Source organism: Melopsittacus undulatus, chromosome 1, assembly GCF_012275295.1.
Source record: "Melopsittacus undulatus isolate bMelUnd1 chromosome 1, bMelUnd1.mat.Z, whole genome shotgun sequence".
NCBI lineage: Eukaryota > Metazoa > Chordata > Aves > Psittaciformes > Psittaculidae > Melopsittacus > Melopsittacus undulatus.
Window position 1 is genome coordinate 61,294,105 of NC_047527.1, and position 25,580 is coordinate 61,319,684.

The following is a 25,580-nucleotide window of genomic DNA, read 5'->3' on the forward strand; positions in this document are numbered from 1 at the left end:
CTTGATTATCTTGAAGGATAGGCAAAGCTGGTTTGCTCCAAACTTAAACTAGGACTAGCCAGAAGTGTCAGGTGCTAGTGCTTACTTGAAAGTGAACTCTGCTCCTTCCAGAGTGACAGTTCAGGATGTAGCACCTGCAACCGATGACACTGGGGCTTTTGTGTTAACAAAACCATGTTCTGTGCTGTGATAGCAAATTACAAGCAAGCCTTTGACTGATAGTATATATTACAGGTAGGAAATTTTGGCAGAAATATGAATATAAGAACATTTTCATCTTTTTAAATACTGTATACCTCTTGCTGATGTTCTGGGGTGGAAGCAAGGGCCTGCATTGAAGCAACCAGAGAAGGAACACTGAGAGGGCACAGTCCTCCCCTTAAGACAAGGGGAGTTAAAATAGCAGTTTAGTTTATAACTGGCTTTTTTAAGAAGTGCTTTGGTTCACCTTGCAGAGGTACAACTAAGAGCAGTTGTTTTCACTATGCTTTCCTCTCTACTTTTTCTACTTCTGTGGCTTGTGTGTTTGTTTCCATTACTAAAACAATTTGCCACATACCCCCATCTTGTCCAGCAAAAAGAAGGAAACGCAGGTGTTGCACATACTAAGACACAAGTTAGTGCTGTGCCTTTTCACCCCTGCAGAAGTTGCAGTCTTCTGTCTGCCCTCAGGCAGCAGTCCTTGCTATGTGTAGTTCACCTGTTCTGATGTTCCTGTAAGACTTTAATGTTCTTCTAAGTCTTGAAGTTGATCTGGTATGGAACACAAATCATTTCTCTGCTGTAAGAAATCAGCAGGTGACTTCACATACTTTAACTAAACTGAGATTCGTCATAAAGTTTTGACCTAACAGTTCTCCCCAGATCCAGCTGCAAGTAGTGGATGGAAGAGCTACCTATGATACTGGGACCTGACTTGCAGGATGTTTGAAGGCTGTAGGAGCCTCACAGGAGAGAGGCTGCTGATAGAAAGAGGGAATATACATATGGACTGATTGTGCTTAGTAATTAAAAAATAATCTTTATTATAACTTAAATGTGATAGGAAATATGGTGAGTACAAATGCCACAAAACTCAAAGGAAAAAAAATAATAAAAAAAGAAGCAGAAGTCAGTACAAAAGGACACCTTGGAAGAATTCAGCTGATGGGAGAGGTGTGGTATAAAAACCATAACATGGCTATTTCACCTGCTGCAAAAACAGTCTGTCTTCCTCAGTAAACAAGCATTTTGAACTGTACAAAATGTACTTTTTTAATTAAAGGAAGAATATATATTTATAAATATACAGATATGTACACTGTTGTAACAACATTCACAGTAAAAAAAAAACCCAAACAAAAGGGCCCTGGCCTGCCAAGTGTTTGGCGCACAAGGCTTCCTTTTGATGTGAACTGTTTGCAATCTTTTCTATGTAGCCTATGCAAATTTGGGTACGTCAACTGACATCTAAATAGCATTTCATGCATAATGAACACAGTACAGGAACACTCTTCTGTTAAATTCTATTCACCTCCTCTGTTAACTTAAGGCTCACAATCAACAGTTTGAAGTACTTGCTGTCTTTCATCCTTGCAGTGGGGAGGGGGGGAATGCATTCACCCTCTGTTTATTACTGCCTTCTAGGTCCACTTGTTCTAGTTCATTGTATTGAAATGACTATAAAAAGCTATGATGCACTAATTAGAGTGTATGAACTCCAAGCCTGCCTGCAACTTACAGGAGCAAATGGCTTTGGGGACTCACATTAACTGTATTCACTCCTTCCTGGAACAAATAAATGCACTTTACCTTTTCATTTAGTTTTCAGAAACCTACGTGATTGATCCCCCTCACAAATCTCTGCATTAATAACAGCTTGTTGCTGGAGGGCGAGAAAGGAAATAAAAGGCCAGTGAAGGCATTTAGAATGAGTCACCAAAGTGACACCTCCCAGGGTTTACATCATGCTGTTTCTGGAGGCAAAACTTGAAGAAACTTGCTCTGTATTTCATTAGTGAGAAGGCCAAGTGGTGTTCCTTGCTGCTGGAGTGTTGGTGGGAACACCAAGAGAAGGCTTCTTTGGTGTCCTGTTCAGGTGGCCTCTGACTTATCCTTAGATACAGCATCGCACATCTCAAGCTTTCACGACAACTTCAAGGAAGTAAATGCAATACTCAATAAAACAGATGAAGATGCCAAATTCTAAAAACTCATGGAAGTTTGTTGAGGCTGAATAACTGTGATTACATCATACGTTATTGATCGGTCAGGACAGTTCCTCAGCATCCAGCTGTTCCATCATGAGCTGCAAAGGGGAGCCAATAGGAACCCTTAAGCTGGATTTTAAATGTTGCTTTTCCTTAAGAGGTCTGTAAATTGCTACATTTGAGGGCATTCTAGAATTCTTCAGTCTTCCTTCTGCTCCCCACACTGAAGTGCAGCCTCATCCTCCTTTAATGCCTGTCACGAGTAGGCAGGTGCTTTTCCACCTAAAAACCTGTGGCAGTTTCAGTTCCACGGCGGCTTCCAGCTCTAACAAATTCCCGGGGAAATTTGTCCAGCTGTTCATATGCCAGTCTCCCATCTTCACCTGGATGCAAAATGTTAATGCATAATCATGTATTAAGTCATTGCCCTACAACATTTGAAGTACTGGATTCTCTGCTCTTAGGAAGTACTGTTCAGCCACTAACTTCTTCCCCTTAAAATTCCTCTTGCTGAAGGCAGCTTCAGAAATTAAATGGAAAAGTTAAGCATGCTCTGAATATTCAAATTATTTTATTTTCTCATGTAATTTCCTGGGTTTATCTACAGCAAAGCAGAGGCAGATGTGCCTTGTATGATTAGATGACAGTATCTGTACCCTTGGCTTACTAGATGACCTGTGGTACTCATCAAGGTCTCAGTTGCAGCTATGATATACTTGAGGGAGATGATGTTTATCTACTTCTACTTTGGACAGTATAAAGCTTACCCAGTTCTCACTTCCTAGCACTTTAAATAAGTGAGTCTAGCCACTTCTTCACTTATACCACTGACAACCAAGAAGCAGTCTATTTGCTAAATTCAACTATTTGTGTCTCAAACCCTTTTTTCTTAGGCACTGTCATCTCTGTGCACCTCAAGATAGGACTGAGCTTAGTATGCTGAATTGGCCATTAGGAGCCAAAATGCTCTCTCTGTGTTGTCTAGAGCTCTCCCAGAGGTTTCTGAAGTGTCCCTGCATAAGTTGTTTCATAATGTGGGCACTGACACATCCAACAGCAGAGTGAATTCCTGTTGAACTGGTGAATGAAGGAGAGTATATTTGAAGAGTCTGCATAACTAAAATCACAGATGGGCACACACATGCAGTAGAAATTCATGCCTGATATAAAAGCCATTAAAATACAACTTTACTGCCCTGAAACTGTACTGGTTTGAGTACGGATGCCCTGAAACTGTGCAGCCATGCTTGCAGTCACACACTGCTAGGCAGCTAGATTACAGTTTAATGAACAGGGTATCTCTTGTCTCAAGGACAAATGAGGGTCAATGCAAGGTGCCTGAGTTATGGTGTGAAGGACTTGCAGGCTAGGGTCTGCCCAAATAAGCATATAAATGAACACTTGGCAGCGCTGATGGCATTTGAGAGTGTGACTGTGGCACTACAAGGGGGGGACCTCCAAGAGGAGGGGTTATGAGATGCAGCAGGCAGCCTGCTCATCCTGCATCCTAAATGCTGCTTGGTTTGCAAATTCATTATGTATTATTTCTGTTTGCCAACTTCTCCTTTGCTGTTTTTAATTTTCTGCTTCATCCTCCAGGCTCACACAATTCAATCTCTCTTTCTGGTTCATTTTCATAGTTTTCAAAATAAATGATATTTAAGAATATATATTTTCTAACCTGTTTGAGTCTCTAGGTAAAGCTTTGTTTCAATTTATAGTCTTATGCTTTGCATAACTTAGGTATCTTACATACTGCTTTGTCAAAAAAGAAAATGAATTCTGCTCTAAAACAGGCAACTCACCAAGGGCGAGCAGGGTTTCAGATGCCACTTTTCTGATCTCTTCATTGTCAGATTGACAGAGTGTGACCAGCATTTTAATACTCTCAGTAGCCTGGGAAGTGCAAAAGATAAGATAAACTTTGCCATCATCACAGAGCCCGGCTGTTTTTGCTATGGAGCTTCTAAACCATTCCCAAACAGTACAGTATCTGTAAAAGGAAGCAGTGCAGCAATGCAAAACAAAAACACTATTGCTGCTGCTGTTGCAATTCCTATTTTGCTGTTTGTACCTCTCAGATATCCTTTCTTTAAAGTAAAGCCAAGAGCCACAATGAATTCATTGTCTCTTACCTTGAGGAACCTTAAAGCCAAGCAGGCTGCTTTCTGCAGCTGGAGGTTGGGCTGGGTTAGTGCTTCACAGTAATAAATCAAGGCCTGAAAAAAAGATAAAGAAGAATACTGAGGAAAATGTGTGTCTGTATGGAGCAGGAGTGTGGAGGCATTGCTGCCCTGCTAAAGGGAGAGGGATCACTAAAGTGAGCACATGCGATGGTGAAGCACAGCCTCTGCTACAGGTAATATGGTGGGATAATTCCCTACAGCAGATAGGAAACTATCTGCAGCCCAGGCCACTAGTTATTGCTTAGTAATCTCAGGTCAGCTTTGTTGAGGAACAGTTCATGTGAAAGCAAGAGGCACAGTCTTGTATCCTTGAGAGCCTTCCCATATAAATTACCAAAGAGCTTTAAATGGGCCTTGGAGTCTAAATAGCTCAAGAGCTGACCCTTGAGATGGTCTCTCTCTAATGCAGAGACAGTAATGAACAGTCTGGGATGGACCCTAGGGGGACTGCAGGTATCTATTACAAGGTTAGCATGAGCTGCTAGACCACTTTACTGTGTGGCCCTAGAAATTAGTAGCTACTGCTGAGCAAACAAACCAGTGTGAGCAGCAGATCTCAGCAGCAGTTGGCTGCACAATGAATTCAGCTGCAGCATAAGGCTGCATAATGCCCTCACACAAGGCATCTTGTGGTTCTTCCTGCAGACAGTGAACCAGGTATCACCTATACATGCCTGTTTCAGGAGGAAGTTCTATTTCACCTGAGATGCTGCCTCCATGATGCTGGGGTTGGATGGAATGAGATACCAAGAGGCTGCAAAACTGGAAGATGAAGTGGGAGGGCAAGCAAAGAGGGGATTGGATCTACAGAGAAGAGCAGCAAAGAGTGAGCTTATTTTTCTCCTCTCTCTGCCTTCTTTCCACCACTTTTCCTCTTCCAACTGCCTTTTATTTCACTTTCTCCTGACAGGGAACCAGAAGGATAGCTGGGAAAGGTCTGCCATGAAAGGGCAGAAGCCAACCCCTAATTTCTTCTTCTTCTCCTTTCTCTTTCATATTTGGGTTTAATCTGGCCGTGCTTGTTGCCATATATGCGTGACAGATCTCAGAGCTGAGCTGTGTCTGCCCAAGGTAGTCCATCCCTCCCAGAAATGGTGGGAGGTCCCATAGATGCCTCTTTGGAAGAAAATATAGAAATCCCAGACGTAATTCTTTGCATGTTGGTGATGCTGAGGACTATTGCCTTGAAGCCTTGAGCTGAAGCCAGGTCTGAAACAGGCCAGCAGAAATGCTGAAGTGTGGAAGACAGCGGGAGAGCACAGCCATCAGTAAGTACCTGCAGTTTTGGTTAGTACCTGTTTAGTGTAATGACAGGTAGAAGCAGACTGGTGTAATGACAGAAACAGACCTGCATATTTGCAGAAAAATTAGATGGGAAATCCCCCTGGGTAAGTTTAAATCAAGCTTGGAGCAATTATTTTATATGTGTAGACATTTGAGACACATAGGCAGAAAAAATGTCATGACAATACAGGTCTCTTATGCGATAGGTGATTTTCTGCTGCTTACCTTCTCCCTGAAGTGCCTGTTTTCTGCAGTAGCTGTCAGAAGTGATGCCACAGTCTCACTGACTTCATTCTTATTTTCATTGAGGAGTAAAGCCAAAGCTCTCAAAACTTCTTGCTGTGGTGGAAGGTTATTGGAGTTTATTTTGGCCACGTTTTGCTGCAGTTTTCCATCTTTCACAGACTGCAGCACCTGAACCACAGAAGCTAGAAGTGCAGGAGAAAGGTCCTTGTTATTTATTTTATCCTTTCCATACCCTGAATTTCCCTGCCAGCAATCGTCAATTTATACTATGCAGACAAAGCACATGAAAAAATCCCCCTCTGAGCTCTGAGCAATTGCAGTATTGCAGTGCCTGCATGGGGAGCGAATTGTTTGGGCTGTAAATTGTGCTGGTTTCCCAGGTGTTTTCCCAAAGATGAAGAGATGGGCTAGGTGGGACACTGCAGCATTTAACGCCTACTCTGAGCTAAGGGCCTACCTGTCAAATCTTCACTTTCTGCTGGAAGATGCAAATTCTCTCCCAACAAGTGAAACCCACATCCTTGTCAGGGTAGTGACTTCCAGAGCATCTTTGTGAGAGCTTTTCCTAGGCAGATTGATGTCCGCCACCCAGAGCCATGCCTAATTGTTCCAGTGGAGGGCTGAAATATGTTTTTACTTCCAGGCTTTTGAGTAAAACTCTGCAGTAAGCCCAAATAATAATGAAAAAACTAGGCAAGGTTCCTCCAATTCCCTCTCAGAGTAGAAAACTTGGCACGCCAGGGACTGCAGTGTAGAACACTCCAGATGCTCTGTGAAGCATCTGCTTCTCTTTAGCTCTCAATGGCAGAGCCTGTCAAATACTGAAGTGCTATGATACCTTGGCTCCTGAGAATCACTCAGGTCTCTTCATTAAGGATAGTGAAAAACTGGAATGTCATCCAGTCATCCAGGCAGGCACAGAAAACCTCCCAGCCATTTCCTAAAAACTAACTTTCAACATAGTTTTTACCTTTTGAATATGGAAATAGAAATGACTGAGGATATATCTGCATCAGCTCCTTTATTTCAGTGGGTTCAGGTGCATTTGGACTTACTATCCAAGGCACTTCTTTGACTCCTTTGCCCCCTTCTTTTGTGAAATTAGCCTCTGGGCTGAATTGTTTTGAGCTGAACTCAGAAAGACACCGATGGGCTCCCCTGTTAGCCACCAGAATTTATATATCCTACCTTCTTTAGCGAGCTGCAGCAAATAGCTTCCAAGGTCATTAACACTGTGGCTGGCAAAATAGTTGTAATACTGAAAGACGGTAATGATCTCAGAGGACATGCTGGAGTACAGGACAGGCTCCGTGCGATCCAGGATCTGAGACACCAGGATCCTGAAGACTGCAGGCAGTCATGGACAAAGAGAGGTATCAGTGAGGAAAAACAGCTGCTGGCAAAATGCTGCAGTCTACTTTAAAGCCAGAAAGAAGGAACCATATCTGCAAAGCCAGATACTTCCCAATGTTTCTAACCTCAGCTGTGGCTAGGTTACAAGCTAGATAGACCTTCTCCTGGCCTAGCTCTTATCACCAGAGGATATCTTTGTAAGGATGAACCTCTGCCAGTTTACTGATGGCTAATGCCATCAATGCCTATCCAATCAATGTGGTGTTCTTTCTACCCAAACGATATCCTGAATCACTAAACACATACCCACATGCGATGCCACTGTACTTCACTGGGATGCACACAGAGGCAGGATTTGGCTTTTGGCTTTGCTTGGGTTTATGTTCCTGCGTGAGCATGTGGCATGAAGAAAACTAGTCTGAGGCACTGTCTGTGAGAACTGTAGCATGGAGCAGAAAGGAAAACACTGCCCTGGGTAGGCATCTGCAGTGCAGGTGCTCACTCCTGAGCAAGTCACCCTACTTCCCTGTTCGGTCCCACAGACAGCTAGTCTGTATAGCTGGAGTTTGAGATGTGGAGCCTGTTTTGAGATAAACTCAGTTGAATGTGTATGAATTTCATCCCCAGTGCACTGTAGTGGGGCATGGACATAATACAGACACATAAAATCATGTGTGAGGATTCGTACTTCAGCCTGTACTTTGGAATAGACTTACTTTCCAATTAGCTCATAAACATTAGATCATGAACATCACTGTATTTTCTTTCCTGCTGACCTCATCTTTTTCTCCTATTCTGATCTCACTATCTGGGGCCAAAACTGTTTCAAGAGTTGTAGTATTAGACCTAAAGTAAGATCTTGAAGCTGTGATGAAACAGACCTCCAAGAGTTTGGAAAACAAAGCAATGAAGATCAAATAAAGCCTAGTACACAACTGCTCTCCATTTTGATAACTGACACTTTTTTTCTGCAGTAGTTGGTACCTGTTTCTGCAAGTCCTGGACACTCCTCATTCACAGTGGTGGCAAAATTGAGATCCAGCTGCTTCATCATCTTGTCTGCAGATGTGTGATACACTCCTGAAGGGCCAGTACACTTCATCCAGAAAGCCAGCAATGATAGCTTCTTGTGGAACTCTGGAATTGCTGGAGGAGAAGACAATATGTACAATGAAACAAAGCAATACTACAAGCACCAACTTCCAGAAGAGAAAAGACTGTAAGAGCAAAGGAAACCTCACCTACTGATAGACAGTTACTGTTTGGTGCATTGTCTTGTGCCATTACCTTTACAGATTGTGATTATGTGCTCATCCCAAGATTGTGCCATATTTTTTTTGTTTCCCATAGCAGGATGTGAGAAAATTTGCTCATGATCCAGTTCTGGGCATTCACATCTCTTCCTTTTAAATACCACAAAATACTAGCGAAATAGCACAAGTGTTCTGCACAAGACTGGTCCCTTCCTAGCACTGCTTTGTGGCCTTGGGTAAGTCACTCAATCTTGCCTTCATTTTCTAACAAACAAAGTAAATACACCATGTTATATTTACGTATCATGTCAAAGTGCTCACGAGGGTAGCTATGTGCTTGTCAAATTCTTCCAAGTTATTAAAATAGATGCATCAATAGGAAAAATAATGAAATAATTCTCCGTAAAGATGACAAAATATAATTGATAAAATATTCAAGAAGTTGTATTAATATTTACAAGGCAAATCCTGCCTTTCCTTGGGAAAGAGGAAAGAGAGGTGGAGGAAGACTTTGGCTCTTCAGAGGTGGCAGCATCCCCACTCCATCACAGTGGTGGTGGACCTCTGTCCATATTCTGCACAAGGAGGGTAAAAAGTCCTTTCTCTTTTCAGCTGCCTGGTTTTGGATAGCAGAGCTGAAGACAGAATAAGGTCCCTGACCTGCTGTGGTGACTGCTACATCTGCTGGTAAGTCACGAGTTGGCCCTTACTATGGTGGCATCTCCTCCAGTGATGGTGAGCTCTGCACAGCACTCGTTTCAGCAGGTATGCATGTCCAAACAAACCGTTTTCAGAAGCACACCCCTAAATTGTCTCTTACCATCAGTAAGGGAGGTGATGTTTCCCAAGTTCTCACTGCTGATCTCCGCGATATTCTCCATCACGAGGATCTGCCTGGACAGCTTATCCAGGAGGCCTCTTGCCACAAAAGGTGTTTTACTGGAGAACACAATTTGCTGGTGGAGACAAATGGGGAGAGAGGAAAAGGATTCAACCTCAGAAGAAAAAACCCCTCTGAAACACCTGGCAACTGAAGTGCAATAGCAAGTTCACTGCCCTGGAACCATGGCATCTCCTTAACTTTGAAAGTTAGTTTTTTTCTGGGATAGTGTATGGTTGTGGCTGGTATGCATTGTTGCTTATATCTTGTATAACATCCACATCCAGATCCAGACACTTGAGTATCCAAGCAGCCATTTGCATATGTAATTTCTGATTTACGCACTCTGCAAAGCTAAAGGAGTCTATCATCACAAGCCTTAAAGCCAGAACAGAATATTAGTCTGACTTTCACATAATATAGGCTGTGGACTTTCGGGACATACCTGCCTGAGGGCACACCAATGATAGCTCTTTCTCCACTCCATTTCAGCTCTGATGAACTACTCAAGTGCCTTTATTAATTTGGTGCCTTCTTCCTGCTGCTGACATCTGCACGTCACTCTTCTGCAGTCCATATAAATATTGTTCATATCCAATCTGCTCCATGTGTGGACAATAGCTCAAGCTCACCTCCCCTGGCTGAATAGCTACTGTGTACTCTTGTATTTAAACCAAAACACTCAATTTTTCTCATACTTGTGAGTCAGCAGTGTCCAGCTCAGCACTAAAGGTAATGGAATTTGGCTTGCTCTCTATTGATTTAGTGGGCCTTTGGGAAAATAAAGCTAATTATATCTACGATGGAAGAGCCAAATAATCACAAAGAGGAAGCTGCAGTATGTTTTGATTCCCAGGGAAACCCTGAAGCCCTTGCTTGCTGGAGTGGCTTTTGATGGAGGTTTAAAATCACATTTCCTGTGCTCAGGTTCCAAAAAAAGAACAGCTCTAAAACACTGTGCTAGTTACCTGTCAGCGTGAACAGACACTTTTGATGTCTGCCATGTGTCAGGGGGCTGCCATGTGCTGCCTTCACTGTGTCCGTTGCAGACCACCTCACTTACACAAAGTCATTTCTGCTCTTAAACATGGAGGCCTTTGCTCAGTTTTAATCAGTGGGGCCACAGGCTTCTGGTTTACCATGGAAGATGTTGGCTGCCTTAACCAGGGACCTATTTCATTAGGATGTCCTCCTGGTGAAGCCAGTGGACATTTGTAACCCAGAGCAGGGGCTGCCCTGCTAGGATGGAAATCATAGAAGCATAGAATGATATTGGGTAGGAAGAGACCTTAAAGATCATCTAGTTCTGACCTCCCTGTCATGAGCAGGGACACCTCACACTAGATCAGGCTCCTCAAAGCCCCATCCAGCCTGGCCTTGAACACTGCCAGGGATGGGGCATCCACAGCTTCTCTGGGCAACCTGCACCAGTGCCTCACCACCCTCATAGTGAATAATTTCTTCCCAATATCTAATCTCAGTTTCCCTTCTTTTAGCTTATATCCATTCCCCTTGTCCTATCACTACACGCCCCTATAAAAAGACCCACTCCAGCTGATTGGGGGTGAAGGATGTCACCGCCCTACCCCACACAGCTGCTGTCCCGGCACTGTGCTCACTCACGCTGCCTCCCAGGAGCAGCACAGACCCTGCTCGTACCCCACGTTACAGGCACACACCGGTGCCTGCAGGAGAACCCCACATCTCCGCAGAGGAGCTGTGCTGGTACCTGGATGAGCTGCGTGCAGTACTGCAGGTGCTTAACTATGGTGACATCCAGGCTGTCGTTCCCCGTGGTCAGCGGCAGGGGGCTGCCGGCCACGCTGGTGCCCACGCCCGTGTCCTCGGTGAGAGCTTCGCTCAGGTGCCCTCTGGCTTCCGGGTGCTCCGTCCTGTAACTGGGGAGGACGAAGGGAGGAGGGGTCAGTGCAGGGCCAGGCACGGCCGTGGCACACACACACACACGCACACACACACAGACAGACACGCTCACTCAGGGTGAGAAGCAAGCAGCAATGCTGGAAGCAGCCACATCATACCGCGAAGGGGCAGCGCTGCCTGGCCGGGCGCCGGAGGGCAGTACCCACCGAGGGGACGGCTCTCTGGGCCCTGACTGGTTTGCCCTGAGCGATGCAATGCCCTCAACAGTAACCCTTTTTAACCTGCAGGCACTTTCACCTCTCATCTGTTGGTGAATCGCCTCCCCAGTCAAGATGGATTAAGCACCATTCGTGCCATCCCAGGCACCGAGCTGCTAAGAGCAGCTCTGTGCTTTCCTTGTCCTCCTGCTACCAAACATAATGCGCATTGCAGAAGTAAAGGAAATCCACTGCTGGAGTCAGCGACATGATGTTTTCATATGCTGTTTCAGGCACAATTTGTACAGCTTGCTTTGCTAATGGTTTCTGTAAGAGCGTAAAGCTGGTCTCACTGTGTTTTAAAATCCTTATATCCAACATTGTCTTGTGCAAATGTGTTTAAACACAAAGCCTGGGGTCAATCCCAGATGGCAAGTGTATTTGGCTGCAAGTTCAGAAGTTTCAGCACTTGCAATCTTTACACTGAGTCACACGCTTACACATCTAAAAATGGAAGCAGGAATCTACACTGTCTGGGGATGAGCCAGAGGGAAAAAAAGAAAATACAACTTCTACTTTTGCTGAAGAGATTTGAGCTGCTTTCCGAGTTAGCTTGTAAGTGACTCACATTTTTGCTGCCTAAGTTAAATTTATGCTGAAGCGCCTGGTTAAAGCCAGATCCTTAAATCAACCCAGGCTGAACGAGCTCAGTGCCATTTTTGTAAGCAACACCATTTCCCAAGTTTGTCTTCCCACCAAGTCATATTCTGGAGAAAAGATACCCAGTGTGGTGGTGGGAACTGCACGGTGGCTGCTTGTTTGCACTCAAAATCCTTTTAAGCAGGTCACAATAAGCTGCAAGAAGCACAGCTCCCTGGCTGGGAAGCAAGGGGTGCCAGGGAGCCATGGTGTTTTCTTTTTTTCCAGCTCTAGCACTGCTTATATGCCTGCTGGGCATTGTGTCAGCTGCAAGGATGCAAACATGCTTTTAGGATCTAATGACTGAAACACACAGCATCTTAAGGTCACACGACAATGACAGACCACGGCACAAACACCACAGCTATTTCTTTTTCTTTTTTTCTTCTCAGAAAGACCAAAAGTGATGAAAGAAGGGCAGGTAACACGCAGGGCCATGAACAGAGTACCAGTCATCACTCTTAGATTCCAAAGGAAACCTACACCATGCTGCTTAAATCTGGCCCTGTGTTATTGTTACTGACAAGCTTAATCCACTGCAAAGACTCATTCGGCTAGAGAGAAAAGACAAAGGGAGGGGGGAAAAACCACAGAGGAATTAGTAATTGCATCCAAGGAAAGCCAGGTCCAAACCTATGTCAAGGAAGAGGCTCTGCCAGTATTGATGTCCGCTTAATTTAATTTAACCTTCTCCTTTGGAGGACAGATTGCATATATTTCAACAGAGAAATGATCCTGGAAGCTACAGATTTTGTATGCAGCAGCCACAGGGAACCCTCTGACCCTATGAACTCATCAAGGATTACTCAAGTCTTCCTTGAATAATGTGTGCACCGGGATCCCCTGTTAGCGACAAAGAGCTAGGGTATCAGTTTGGCGTAAGCACAGCTGGCAGTTGCTACAAACTTACCTATTCTTCTCAATCTCAGTATCTGAAAATACTGAGTCTGCACCTCCTCCACCATTACAAACCTCCACACCACCACCATCCTCATCATCAAAGTCAGAGGTGTTCAGGAAATCAAAGCTCTCTAAAGCACTTTCAACTGTTAGACTTAAACTGGAGGACCTGCTTCGGCTTACTGCTGGCTTGCACTGCAAAGGCAGAACGAACCAATGAAAACCCCACATATTAGCTACTACTGAAAGAAAAGAAAAAAAAAAGAATAAAGCTTAAAACTTTCAAATTCTTAATTTTATTTTTTAAATTTCATTTTATTGGGTGTTTCATTTCAAACCTTCATATTCATAGCACATACAATCAAAGCCTGAGAACTGGAAAACCCCTTCCATTCCTCCTCCCCTCCCCATCCTACCCACTTTCCTCCCCAAAGCAAAACTCTCAAAGGCAAAATTTGGTGTGTTTTATAGAAATGAGAAGTACAGCTTGAATCCAAGTGACTCAGCTTTCAGTGTTCTCCAAGAGGAGAGAACAGCAATTAACGCAGTGGAAGTTGAGAGGGGAGGGAATGTTTTGTAATTACTGTTCTCCACCTACAGAAGCCAATTTCTAGATAACCGATGGCACTATGGGATTTATTCCAGATGTAACTCCAACAGACCTCAATCAGGAGTAAACGTAGTCCCATATCTGCAGATTTATTCATGGGATGAGAGGACTATTGTGGCCTTCAAAGCCACATAGCTTATCAAGGAAAAGCCAATTCAGGCATCAGAGTTGACAGATAAAGCCAGTATTGTAACTCAGAAATTAACAGTGTTAGAGAGCGGGGAGCCATCCCAATTCACTACTGGGAAGAAACGTGACAGAAACTGTGCTGTTGCTGTAGAAAGTATCAGACACTCTGGTCCCACATGGTGACACATCCAGACATGCCTACAGAGTTGATTCCAGGGTCACCTTGCAGGAGCAGATGTAGCTTGAAGGATCACCTCCATTGGTTTGTGCAGTGACTTCAACACCTTTAGCACCATGTGGTTATTTGATCAGAAACAGCCAGGAGCCACCAGTGCTGTTACACGAGGCACGTCTTCTAGGCAAGAGCCAGGACTTGAAGAAAGAAATGCATTGGCCTCTGAGCTGCTGCTGACTCAGCACCAGCTGCTCTAGAGCTGAGGGGGTTTGGAGTTCTGTTTCCAGTTCATTTGCACACAGTATTAACTTTATAACAGTTGTATGTTAGCACTTGACTCTGCAGTCAGTAGCTGGTCAAACACACTTCCCAACACCTCTGTGACACAGGTGGGTGCTGTATTCTGATTCTTCTGCCAGCACTGATGGTTTTAGCTACCATTTCTTCAGGTATTCTTCAGGCAAAAGCAAACAGCAATATGTGGGCTTCTCTTCTTTGCCCATCTAATATGGCCAAGAGAGATTTCTTCAGCCACAGCTGGATTCCAGTTCAGCCTTTTTGCATGGGGAACCCAGGTTGGCTGCTGGCAATGCTGAGTGCCAGTTTGCAAGCTGATCAATAGGTGACACCCAGACATAAGCAGATCTGGAAGAGGCGTTCATCTCAAGTGTGCAGGAATCCTGTCTGCATACATGTGTCCTCTCCCCCCATCCCATCCTTTGTAACTTCTGATAAAAGGAGTGTAAATAAGCAGTCTCCATTGTCCCTCTGCTGTTTGAGAAGCTGCAGAGCAGCCAGAAAGTTAAAAAGTAACAGTAACGGTAGCTTTGCCTGCTGGAACCTCCTTGGGAAATACAGTGCAAAACCCAGGGGCTACAGGCTGTTAAAAAAAAACACTTAACTTGGGGAAGTACCATGCAGCTGCAAACACCAATTGAAACAAGGATGTTAACAAAGCTCTTGTGTAAAGATGATTCTGAAGGATAAACACATCCCTCCTTCCTCCTCTGCCATGTTTTTGAATGATGAGGCTTAAGTGATTAGCAGACTGACTTGCATATGAATATGAAGCATTTGAAATGATCATTTCCCATATAATACTCTTTGCACAGTAATGCCTCAAGAGTTGTTATTGGTGGGAGAGATACCAGTCACAGTGATCAGTAGTAAAGGCATTAACAACACGCATGCAAAACACTTTTCTTTTTGTCAACACTTTCTGTCCATCCTGATGTAATGACAGGATGTCTCTCATTTTAAAAATGGATGGGGGAAAGAGGAAAAGGCTTGGAAGAAGCCTAGGTGATATGGGGATGACAACCTTCAGCAGGACTTGTGCATCTGAATCCATTTGGCAATTTAGAAGATTCGGATTTTATGGCTGCAAGGCCCGATCCTCAGCTGGTGTAGTTTTACACAGCTCCAGAGAGTACACCCACTGAGGATGTGACCCATACATTTAAAGGGCAGAAGGTTGGCTATAATCTGATCTTCAGTATGGCACAAGCAACGGATTCAAAAGTGGTTTCTCCAGAGAAGGGTTTGATTTAATTATCCCTCTGCCACTCCACCTTTTTCTTTTTCCCCCAGGTTTTGAGCATGTTAAAAGGTCCATTGCTGGAGAATACAAGGCTACAGTAAGCACATCATTGACCACAGAAGTTTAAAAATTGAACACTGTGAAAGGATGCTCCAAGCAGGAGCAAATCTACTGCTACTGAGGAGTTATACTGGTCTCCAAAAGCCCTACTTTGATGTTTGTGAGGCAGGGGAGGAGATTCTACCCACTTAGATTTTCTTTAGGGTAGTATTTTCTGAAAACGTACTCACTTTTAGGATGTCATCTAGATGCATCACTTCCTGGTCCAGGTCCTGAAACTCTTTATACTGCTCTTTATGTGGCTCAAGAGCTAAGAGAAGCCCTTGCAAGGCTTCTTCAATGCTTCCATCCAGATAAGACTTGTATCCTTCTGACTCCCCACTAATCGACCCCTCACACAGCAGCCTCTCTGGAGTCATGGGTGCCTCAGCTGATGTAAGCCTTTTTACCAGCTGCTTTGTGATGTTGCCCTCATAGGTATCCAGCTCCACAGGCTTGAGCTCTGAACCTTCATCCGTGTCCTGCAGGAGAGACACTGGGACACTTGCTTCTAGGAAGACATGATCGCTCCCAGCATCAGAGGTCTTTCGGCAAACTTCAGGAGCTGCCTTTGTGGTGCTCTTGTTCTCAATCACTGTGCCCTCTCCCTGGGACAGCAGGTCCTTCGGCTCAGTGACAGAGTCTCTGCGGGAGTCACTGCTGCTACAGTCCAGGCTTGAGCTCTTGGAGGAGTCAAGACCTTGGTGCTGGGTGGGGGTCGCAGTGATGTCAGGGCTGGAGCTGACGTGGGCAGAAGAGGGCTCTGCTGAGTTGGCAGGGGGCACACGGTCTTCATAAGGCAGGTCACCAAAAGTGAAAGAAAGAGGCCGTTTCTCGGTGGTTGCTGTTCCATTCTCAAAGACATCATCTGGCAAATTTGACTGAAAAGGTAATAGAGAAGGAGAGAAAAGTTTTTCATTAAGCACTGGAAAGAGGGAAAAAATACAGCGTGTGCCTGTGAAGTAAAAACACAAGGAATACGAATAAAGAAGCATTTGGGACTTGAAAGACAGGAAAGATATTTCAAATCCAACTTCTGCTTTCATCTGGCACTGCTCCTGATTTCAGCAGGCAAACTGCTGGGACACTTGGGCTCAGCACCTCTCCGATAAGCAGAGAGCTCTAGGAAGTAAATCCCAGAACAGAGACCCAAAGTCTGCTTGATCTACCAGTTTCCCTCAGACAGCATTTCCAGTGAGCTGCTCCAGTTCCTGCAACATGTCTCTTTTTAATGGAGTTGTACTTAAGCCACCCTGTCTCCATTTTCCTATCCATCATAGATTTTCTGACTTCTAAAGTAGCAATCCCCAAAATTTAATGCTGTTTGCCCCAAAAGTTTCTCTAGTATCGTGGCATTTAAATGGTGACATTACTGTGCTATTGCTTTTCTGTTGAAATTTTGTTCTGTATGTGGATATCTCTCCTAATTGTTGAGCATGAGTTATATAGAAGTCCTATTCGACAGGAGTTTCTGCCAGAATGAAACAGAAGAATTGTGTGGTGATGTATTGACCAGATCATTCAGGAAGCAAAACCAGCATATACAGACCCAAAAGTGATCACAGCATGTCATGTCTCTGACAGACCTATGGAGAAAAATCACTCTAGGAGTCACAACCTGCCTATCTGACCTACAGATCTTGCTCTGTTTTGTGGCCAGCTCATAGAAATGCACAGCATAGATGGAAGGCAACTACTATTTTGCTGACGATTTGCTGGAAAGAGCCATAGACATGCACATGTTGGTAAGGTGCATAAGGCTAAAAGTACCAAAAACTTGCATTTTTTTCCCCCAGCACTATTAGCAGTCTTTTTTCCCCCTAAATATAATTATACTCGAAGGTTTATTTTTATTTCTTCTTTTCCTCAATATGGGTATGCTTTTAGCATCTGAAAGTCCTGTTACTAGGCAAATGTCTAATATCAATCAGTGCAGTGGGAGAATTTTAGAGAATACCATTAGCTTGTATTCCTGCCCTGCTCTCTGCCCCCAGATAGTTGGCTTCTGATCATTATCCCTGTAGAAACCAAGAGGAATTTTGATTCAATGGGAGCAGCATGGGCTCACAGTCATGTTCTCCCCTCTAATCAGTCAGCAAAATGAGTGAGTTGCAACAGAGAGCGACGCATGAAGCATGCGGGGGAATGGAGATGCCACATGGGGACTGACAAAATCCTTCACCAAACATAAACGAGGACTCACATATAGCTCTAGCTTTGGGCTTAGCCTGAGCGATGGCAGGTCACTAAAAGAGCGACTGCGACGAAGCTTGTCAAAGAAAGTGTCTTGCAGAGCATCTAAGATTGTCAACTTTGGCCTGTCTTGCAGGGGGTGCAGCCATTTCTTCAACAGTTAAAGCAAAGAGGGTGTGAGGAAGGGCAAGTTAAATGAGTGCTTTACAGCAGTGCACTAGATTACAGGCATGAGTTTCAGCACTTGTAAAATTCATATCTGTACAGATGGTCTATTCAGTTTATATGCAGTCCTAATTAAGCATTCAGGATTTGATTCACACAAAAATGTGGGAGCACCCTATGAATATCTTAGGTACAGGAACAAATTTTATCATGGGATACATTAGAAATACTAGTGCGATAATGGTTGTTTAACTACTGTTACAAAATGAAGACACATTTTAAAAAGCTGATTCAGGTTTTCTAGCAGTCAGGCAAGAATAGGTATGCAATAATTTGCCACATAGTTTGAAAGATGCCAAGATCACAGCCACCTTTTAGGACAGCAGCTAGGAATGCACTTTCGTTATAAGTATTTGTAAGGGTAGCCTGCTGCAACCAGGGGAAAAAAGCTTCTATGTGTAAAGCAATGAAGTATTTTCAGTACTTGAACTGCTCTAGGGCTTCTCATTACATAAACATGAAGCTAAACAGAACTTACAAAGAATGAGTGGTCCTTGAAGGTTGGTGTTTCAGGAGTGCCTTGGCTGTACATGGACATTCTCCTCTGGAGAGCAGATGCCTTGCTCACATTTCCTGCAGATGGGGTCAAGTCTTCAACATCAAAGGGGCTATGGACACACAAGCAGAGAAAAACAAAAGGTTGTTAGGTTGAGAGAGAAGGAAATTCAGGTCCACAGAAAGGATGTTTGAAAAGGTGGTTTATTAACACATCAAAACCCAGAGGTAGCAAGTTCTTTTAACAGAAATGTTTAAAAGAAAATGTTGTTAATTAGACAGCAGGTTCCCAAGTGTGGTTTTCTGTTCTGGTAAGTGTTCTACTCTCAGAAATCACTTATGTAGCATAGTTATTCTTCTCACATGAAAAGTAGTCTTGGATTTGAGTTGCCAAGTGTCACACATACTAATGAGAAAGGTGCTCTACTATTAATAGAGCTGTTGCATTATAAAGGAAACCAGCAGCTGTTATTGCTGACTTCATGTTTATTGTATTAGAAGAAACAGCATACATGACTGTAAAAGTTAAATACATCAATGCTTCTTCATTTACCTATTTCATTAAAATGCAGTGAGAATTGGGTTTGAATCTTAACACTGTGCTGACCACTGCAGACACATATGGCAATGCTAGGAGATTTCCTACCACTCTCATGGTGAATGAAACCCTTAAAAGCCAGCTTTTAAAGATTGGCAACTTCTGATCTTGACTAGAGTGGCATAAATCCAGGACAACTCTATTGAACTTTACTATTAAGAAAATGAATGCACATATGAGCACTTAGTTCTTTTGAACTTAGGGAAGAATTTTACACTTAGGCAATTTTATGATCTCTCATCACTATACGTTTCACATGTCTTTCAATGTCAGTACTTACCAAACCTAATTTAACAGCTGAAACCAGGCACAAACCCCTTTTGCCACAGGTAACACAGAGAATTTATGGGTGGCCATGAACTATTTCTCATCTCCCAAACTTGAGCCATAATTCCTTCCCCATCTGTTTCAGCAGTAAGCAAAACAAAGAGAAGAGACTACATGGATGGACCTTTTCTCTTCGGTTGAATTTTTACAGTTGCTTGACCAATCAATCAGTTGTACTTACTACCAGGTGATTTCAAGGTTCAGCTTTATTGTGCCAAGGTCATTAATGTCTACTGCAACCACCTGAGGCCGAGCTGCAAACAGGTCTTTTGTCTCACAGGTAACACTTCCCACAAGGATGTGAGTTGCAAGTCCTTTAACTTCTGTGACCTGTAAGAGACCAGGGAAAGACATAAAATCACAGAACGGTTTGGGTTGGAAGGGGTCTTTAAAGCTCATCCAGTTCCAACCTCCCTGCAATGGGCAGTGACACACTAGACCAGATTGCTCAAAGCACCATCCAACCTGGCCTTGAACACTGCCAGGGATAGGGCAGCCACAACTTCTCTGGGCAACCTGTGCCGGTGCCTCACCACCCTCACAGTGGATGGAGCAGTGGTGGAAAGACCTGTATATTTCTCCAGATCAATAGATGCTGCTTTCTTATCTGAACAGTATTAACAAACTCATCAGGACTGGGATTTTTCGGTTTTATAATTTTTTGTTGTTGGTTTTCTTGAATGCTGTTAATAAACAGGTTTCCAATGCTCCCTTGCTTTGATGTAACTGATCTGAGTTGCTGGAGAGTGATGTGAGGCAAGGTTCATGTTAGTGTGACTATGGGGAGAGTTAGGATAACCTCTCCACAAGACTCCCAAACTGGTAAGTCTTGTAGCATTTAGGATGAACAATACTATAGTACATCACTCTAGTAGGTATGTTGGAAATACTAATGATAGCTCGTTTCTGAAGAGTTTAATGATCTGTTTCTGTGGGCTTGCTGATAGTGCATGAGAAGGCAGTTTCATGACTCCTGGCCTTGCTTGCAGCCAAAGGAATCAGCATGTGTACCTTAATGGAAATCAATCCAACAATGAGAGGGAGGAAAACCATTTCTTCTCCATCCCAGCTCTGCTTGCCATTCACTTCTATTTTGCCCTTCAGTTTCCATCGCTGGCGACCATAACGCATGAAAATCTGAAAAAGAGAAATCCTCTTATTTTCTTGAGAAATCTGCTGTCATGATGCACAAAAATCAGAAGCAGAATTGGGGGAAAGGGTCAGTAAAATGTTGGAAGAGGTAGTGGTTTGGTACTGCTCTTCTGCTTCCCATCAAGCCAAAAGGAAAAGATCTATCCTGCAGGATCTGTGCATCCCAGCTCTCCTAAACACTTCTGGTAATGTACCTCTTGCCCCAGCTTTTACCTTTGTGTACCTAGATGACAACTAGCTGCAGGAGTTTTTAACTCTATTTGCAGGAAAGTAGCAATGAGGAGGGCAGGATGAAAGCCCCCATGATATTTCCTAACATCTACAGCTTGCTGGATCTGCTGCCTTCCCAGGCAGAAGAGAGGGTAGATGAGCTCATGGGTGTCCCCCTCACCAGCAGTGAGACTTTGGCTGCCTGGTGATGCATATAACAATGCAGTAAGACAATTTGAAGTGATAAGAGCAGCAAGCCCATTTTGGGCTGTGGAGTTGGCTGGGAGGGACCTGTACCAACTAATTGGCCCCACAGGGGAAGCACATGCTTGCAGGCATGAAAGCATCAGGAGAGATTTCTCACAGGGAATGAGAGTGGGAACAAATGAATTGATGATCAAGACATCTGGGAAGTACAGGCTGGGGAGATCCATTACCAAGCCACTGCGATCTATTGCAGGGTTAGCTCTGTTCTGAATAAAGCTGGAGGCTTTTACTTAATATTACTTAACCTGCTGATAATATTCTCCACTGGAATGTTGCCCTGACCAGAGATCCTGACACAGCCTCATAGCAGGTAATATCTGGGTCTCAAGAAATGGTTATTCTGTGTCTTTCTGCTGCTCTGCTTTATGATGAAGTAAAGTCTTAGCATCCAGTAAGGATGTGTTCAGTTTGCTCTACATGCATGGGATGCAACATATGCGTTTTCCAGGGGAATTAGAAAAGTTTGACACAAATAAGATTTTTAAAAGTTAAAAAGCATAAAGAAAACTTGTAGTCCTTCTAATAGACATTATCCAGTGCTCTGACTATAATTTTCATGTCTTCTGACAGATGCCTTGGCAAAGGCAGAAGGAGAACTATAAGGTTTTTCAGAGCATATACTGGAAAAATAATTGCTGTTTCTTGGGGTACTGATGTGAAAAGGTTTTATACATTTTGATGTGAAAAGCAGCAGAAATTTGCCTTCAGATTTTTTTACTATTAAATAAACCATAAACCAATGCAAACATACCTCGTATTGATCTCCTGGGCAGAGCCGAGCGAAGCCAGCCAGACCTGAGAAGGAAAGACATGAGGGGCTATGGGAGGGCACAGTGGTGTCCGGCAGTGGGTTGCAGTGGGGTGCTTGAGGCCACTGCTGCTGTGCTTGGACAGGAAAGGGTGGCAGCATCCTACAACCCACTCAGCCACTCGCTGGGAGGTGTCTGTAACCCCCCTCTTACTTCTGCCTCCCTTTCCCCCAGTCTTAATTTTCTTTCTATTTTTATTGGTACAAAATTAATTGGGTTGGGGCTTCTTGCATAAGAAAGACTTGCACTTCCCATCCGGTTTTCCTGGAGAGCTCGAAGTTTCCTTTTCTATAATAATTATAGAAAAAGAAAAAACAGCTCCCTGACATCCTCTGGCTTCAGAAGCTCAGCTTAACACACTAACTATCACATGGTGCAGGTGAGCTGCGGAATACTGTGCACTGCTTGCTGCTTAACACTAATCAGATGGAGCTGGACATTTTAACACAGATTCCCTTTTAGTACATCTTAATAGAGACACAGCAAATTAAACAGGCTGCTTCTGCTTGGCATTTCCTTAACATTATGATTCCCATACTAGCTGAATATCTTCCAATAGTAAATACATCACAGAAAGTGACTGACATCTGTAAAATGAGATTTATCCCATCTTTTCCCAGAGGGGGAGTAGTGCAGCAAAGCTCTAGTGTTTACTTATCTTTTTCGTAAGATAGGACATGATGATGCTATTTCTATACTGGCACTGTGCATATGCAGTGAAAGTTTCCTGAGGGATCATGCTGAAATCCCAGGGAAGCTACTGTCCCTCTCCTGGCCTTGAGACCCTCTCTTCTACAGGACTGAACCGGTGGTTTCTCATTCAGAGGGATCCTTCCCTTTCTCATAGATCTCCTCAGCAGGCAGCTGCTGCACTTATTTTGCTGTAGAAATTTACCAGCTTTGCCTGGGTAAGCCTGAAACTGGCTCCAGTGGTGTTGCAATGCCCCAAGAGACCATCCTGAGGAGAAACACAAAGCCTGTGGCAGAGAAAGGAATGAAACCAAAACTGCTGGGGTCTTCAGGCTGTGTTTGTCTTAAAATGCCATGACTGAACATATTGGGTGTGTTAAAATTACAGCAAGTATGATGAGTCCTAGTACTGGCTTTATTTGCTGGCTGAATTAGTCCCAATCCCTGAGACCTGCTTGATCCTCCTCTTCCATTTCTTTGACCAGAGAAGAGTTTTCTTCAGTCCTCTTACTGTGCAGCCCTTACAGAGGGGCCCTTGCGCAGCACTCATATTACCAAGTCCTTCCTAGTTTATTTACTGTTTATAAATAATTCAAGCTTACTAGCACTTCACTGCTGCTTCTTTCTCCCCAGGCACGCTTTTATAAGTGAATTTGATCTCTTCTGGGATACATCACTGAAAGTATCTGAGGAAAATAAAAGGTCCTTTCTTTGCTCAGTGGATGGGGCTGGAGGGTGGGAAGCACAGCTTAAAAGTCCACATGTTGTCTGGATGTTGTCTGGAGTCAAGGTCTTTGAGTGGTGACTGGCCTAACCAGGCTGGTCAAGTGTCTTCAGCCTGATGAACAGGGGGATAAGAGCTTACTTGATTCCTAGGAAACAACTTTTTGGTAACCGACTGGCTTCTGGGGACTAAACACATGGCAGGAGCCAATGGTGACTATACAAGCACCATGCCTGTAGTGTAAATGGAATGGGTGATTGCTCCTGGAGTGTCAGCATAAGTGATTAGGAAATAAGGTCCTTACATGGCTGTGGTAAGGTGGCAGGGCCACCTGAAGCTCACACAGCCTGTACAGCCATGTGCAGGATGCTGGACATGTGGACACATGGACTGTGTGGTTGTGGTGCTGGGCTCCATGCTGCAGAGCCCCTGGTGCATCAGGCCAGTATATTGCCTTCCCTGTGTGAGACAGCTGGGTATTTCACCTGCTATCTTGGTACTTCCAAGAGGTAGAGGGCATCTCCCTATACATCATAACAGGACACACTGATTCCATACCAGAACTTCTAAATTTCCACTGTTTAATTTTGGCACCTGATTAATCCCTGAGCAGTAATCTAAGCCTGTTGAGAAGTTTATTATCTTTATTTTGAAAAATAATTGGGCTTTTGGGGGGCTTTTTTTTAATACTGGCTGTAAAAATGCAGTGTGGGTCCCCTGCTTCCTGACAGCATTGTGTGGTTTGGCTTGCTTTCAGTGTAAGTGACAGAGGGCACAAGGTAAAAATAACTTTCACTGGAATGGCTAGGAACAGATAAGCTTTGGGGAGAGGAATGCTTTGATTTTAAATTAGATCCTAAAGTTAGCTGGATATACTGCAGTATAACTTAAGGGAGGAGCTTGCTCTGTGATCTGCAGGCTTTTGTGGTAGAGCTGTTATCAGCTTTAGCAGTGGCTGGATTGTCCTATTGTATTCCTGTTCCTCGGTAAGACTATCTAAATAGAAATCTTAGATGTCCTAATTAGAGAATACTTAACGATACAGCATTTCTCTTTGCTATTTTCTAATTTGGGCTTCTTTATGTTATGAGAACTGTGTTCAGAGGTAGCTGCTGTTTAAGGTTTGTGCTCAGCTCTCACACCCGAGTGCAGCACCTGACTTCTCAAGAGCTCATGAACTTTGCTGGAGGATTTGGACACAGAAAGTAGAAGGGGCCAGACCTTTTTCAGCACAGATTTTTGTGACACCATGACATCTTCTGCAACATGTCCTGCTGTCAGGAACAGTGCATTGCACTGCATTTACAGCAAGTAAAGGAACACTTCGAGGGACATGGTGTGATGCAGTGCCCTTTCTACACTACGTGACCTCATGTTTCCTTCAGCATGTTCATGCTATGATTCTACTGTGAGTTTTTTGTACAGCAACCTCTGACTTGGTTTCTGTGTGTTCATCTTGTCACTTTACATCTGTGCATTTTTGATTGCCTTTCCAGTACTGGAGTGGGGGCTTTAAAACCTGAGGTTTGGTGCTGTGGGATGGAGCTAGGAGAACAGCTGCTGCACTTGTTTCTCTCATATGAGAGCACAGAGTAACTATTTTAACTTAATCTAAGCTAGATCATGTCAGTGCAACCATAAGAAACAACTAACTCAACTGTGACAAGGCAGGCAGAATTAAAGCTCTGTATGAGATTTGTAAGCTTTAAAAAATGCACCAGCAGATTTTTTTAAATGGCAAGATTTCAAGTGAAGAATTAAGAGTGCATGAGTATTTCAATGCTGATTTTGTTTGGTAGAACTATTTTCAGGCCAGTGATTGAAGATCCAAAAAAAGATATCCCCCACAATCTCTTCTTTAAGAGTCTTAAAGGGATAACAGGATTAGCAATACCCGGTGATTCACTGATGCTTCAAGTAAAACTGATTCCATTGTATGCAAACCTGTCAAGTCCCCTGCCATAAAGACAAGGAGGAAAATGAAAAGGTGGGTGCCACCACAGAGCTATATATGTGTTTAAACGGTAAACTACCCCAGCTCTTTGCTTTTTTATGTTTGTTTGAAAATAGTAGTAATCAGGATCAGCAAAAGTAAAGGACTTAGAAACATCTGATGTCAAAATAAGGAAGTTTTGAACTTCAGCTCTGTGGGCATTCACACCATTTCCCAGTCATCTTCTTAAAGGATTATGAAAAGGCAAAAGAGACAGCAGCATTCGAAACTGAATTGCTTTGGCTATCGGGGGAGTGTCTGAGGGAAGTAATTAGC

The 25,580-nt window shown here is 43.7% G+C and overlaps 1 protein-coding gene and 1 long non-coding RNA gene across 5 annotated transcripts in view; one reads left to right on the forward strand and one right to left on the reverse strand.

Moving 5' to 3' along the window:
* Positions 1–995: 995 nt before the first annotated feature.
* RIPOR2 (RHO family interacting cell polarization regulator 2) overlaps positions 996–25,580 on the reverse strand; it is a 49,457-nt gene continuing 24,872 nt past the window's right edge. The window contains exons 9-23 of one of the 2 annotated variants that reach the window (XM_034060336.1): positions 21,840–21,883; positions 20,471–20,596; positions 19,641–19,789; positions 18,518–18,647; positions 17,825–17,965; positions 15,813–16,502; positions 13,079–13,263; positions 11,121–11,289; positions 9,332–9,467; positions 8,243–8,404; positions 7,094–7,252; positions 5,885–6,087; positions 4,325–4,408; positions 3,995–4,085; positions 996–2,572 (exon numbers count right to left, since the gene is read on the reverse strand). In XM_034060336.1, the coding sequence (XP_033916227.1) occupies positions 2,472–2,572; positions 3,995–4,085; positions 4,325–4,408; positions 5,885–6,087; positions 7,094–7,252; positions 8,243–8,404; positions 9,332–9,467; positions 11,121–11,289; positions 13,079–13,263; positions 15,813–16,502; positions 17,825–17,965; positions 18,518–18,647; positions 19,641–19,789; positions 20,471–20,596; positions 21,840–21,883 (2,570 nt within the window). In that variant the 3' untranslated portion in view covers positions 996–2,471. The remainder of the gene's footprint in view (positions 2,573–3,994; positions 4,086–4,324; positions 4,409–5,884; positions 6,088–7,093; positions 7,253–8,242; positions 8,405–9,331; positions 9,468–11,120; positions 11,290–13,078; positions 13,264–15,812; positions 16,503–17,824; positions 17,966–18,517; positions 18,648–19,640; positions 19,790–20,470; positions 20,597–21,839; positions 21,884–25,580) is intronic. The other variant, XM_031052994.2, reaches the window with a different exon arrangement.
* LOC115947231 (uncharacterized) lies at positions 4,912–10,656 on the forward strand. 3 transcript variants are annotated; one of them, XR_004549445.1, is made up of 4 exons: positions 4,912–5,201; positions 5,418–5,643; positions 8,233–8,477; positions 8,609–10,656. It is a non-coding gene; the product is annotated as an uncharacterized lncRNA (long non-coding RNA). The 3 variants fall into 3 exon arrangements; XR_004549446.1 differs by having other exon boundaries at positions 5,566–5,643; XR_004549444.1 differs by lacking the exon at positions 5,418–5,643.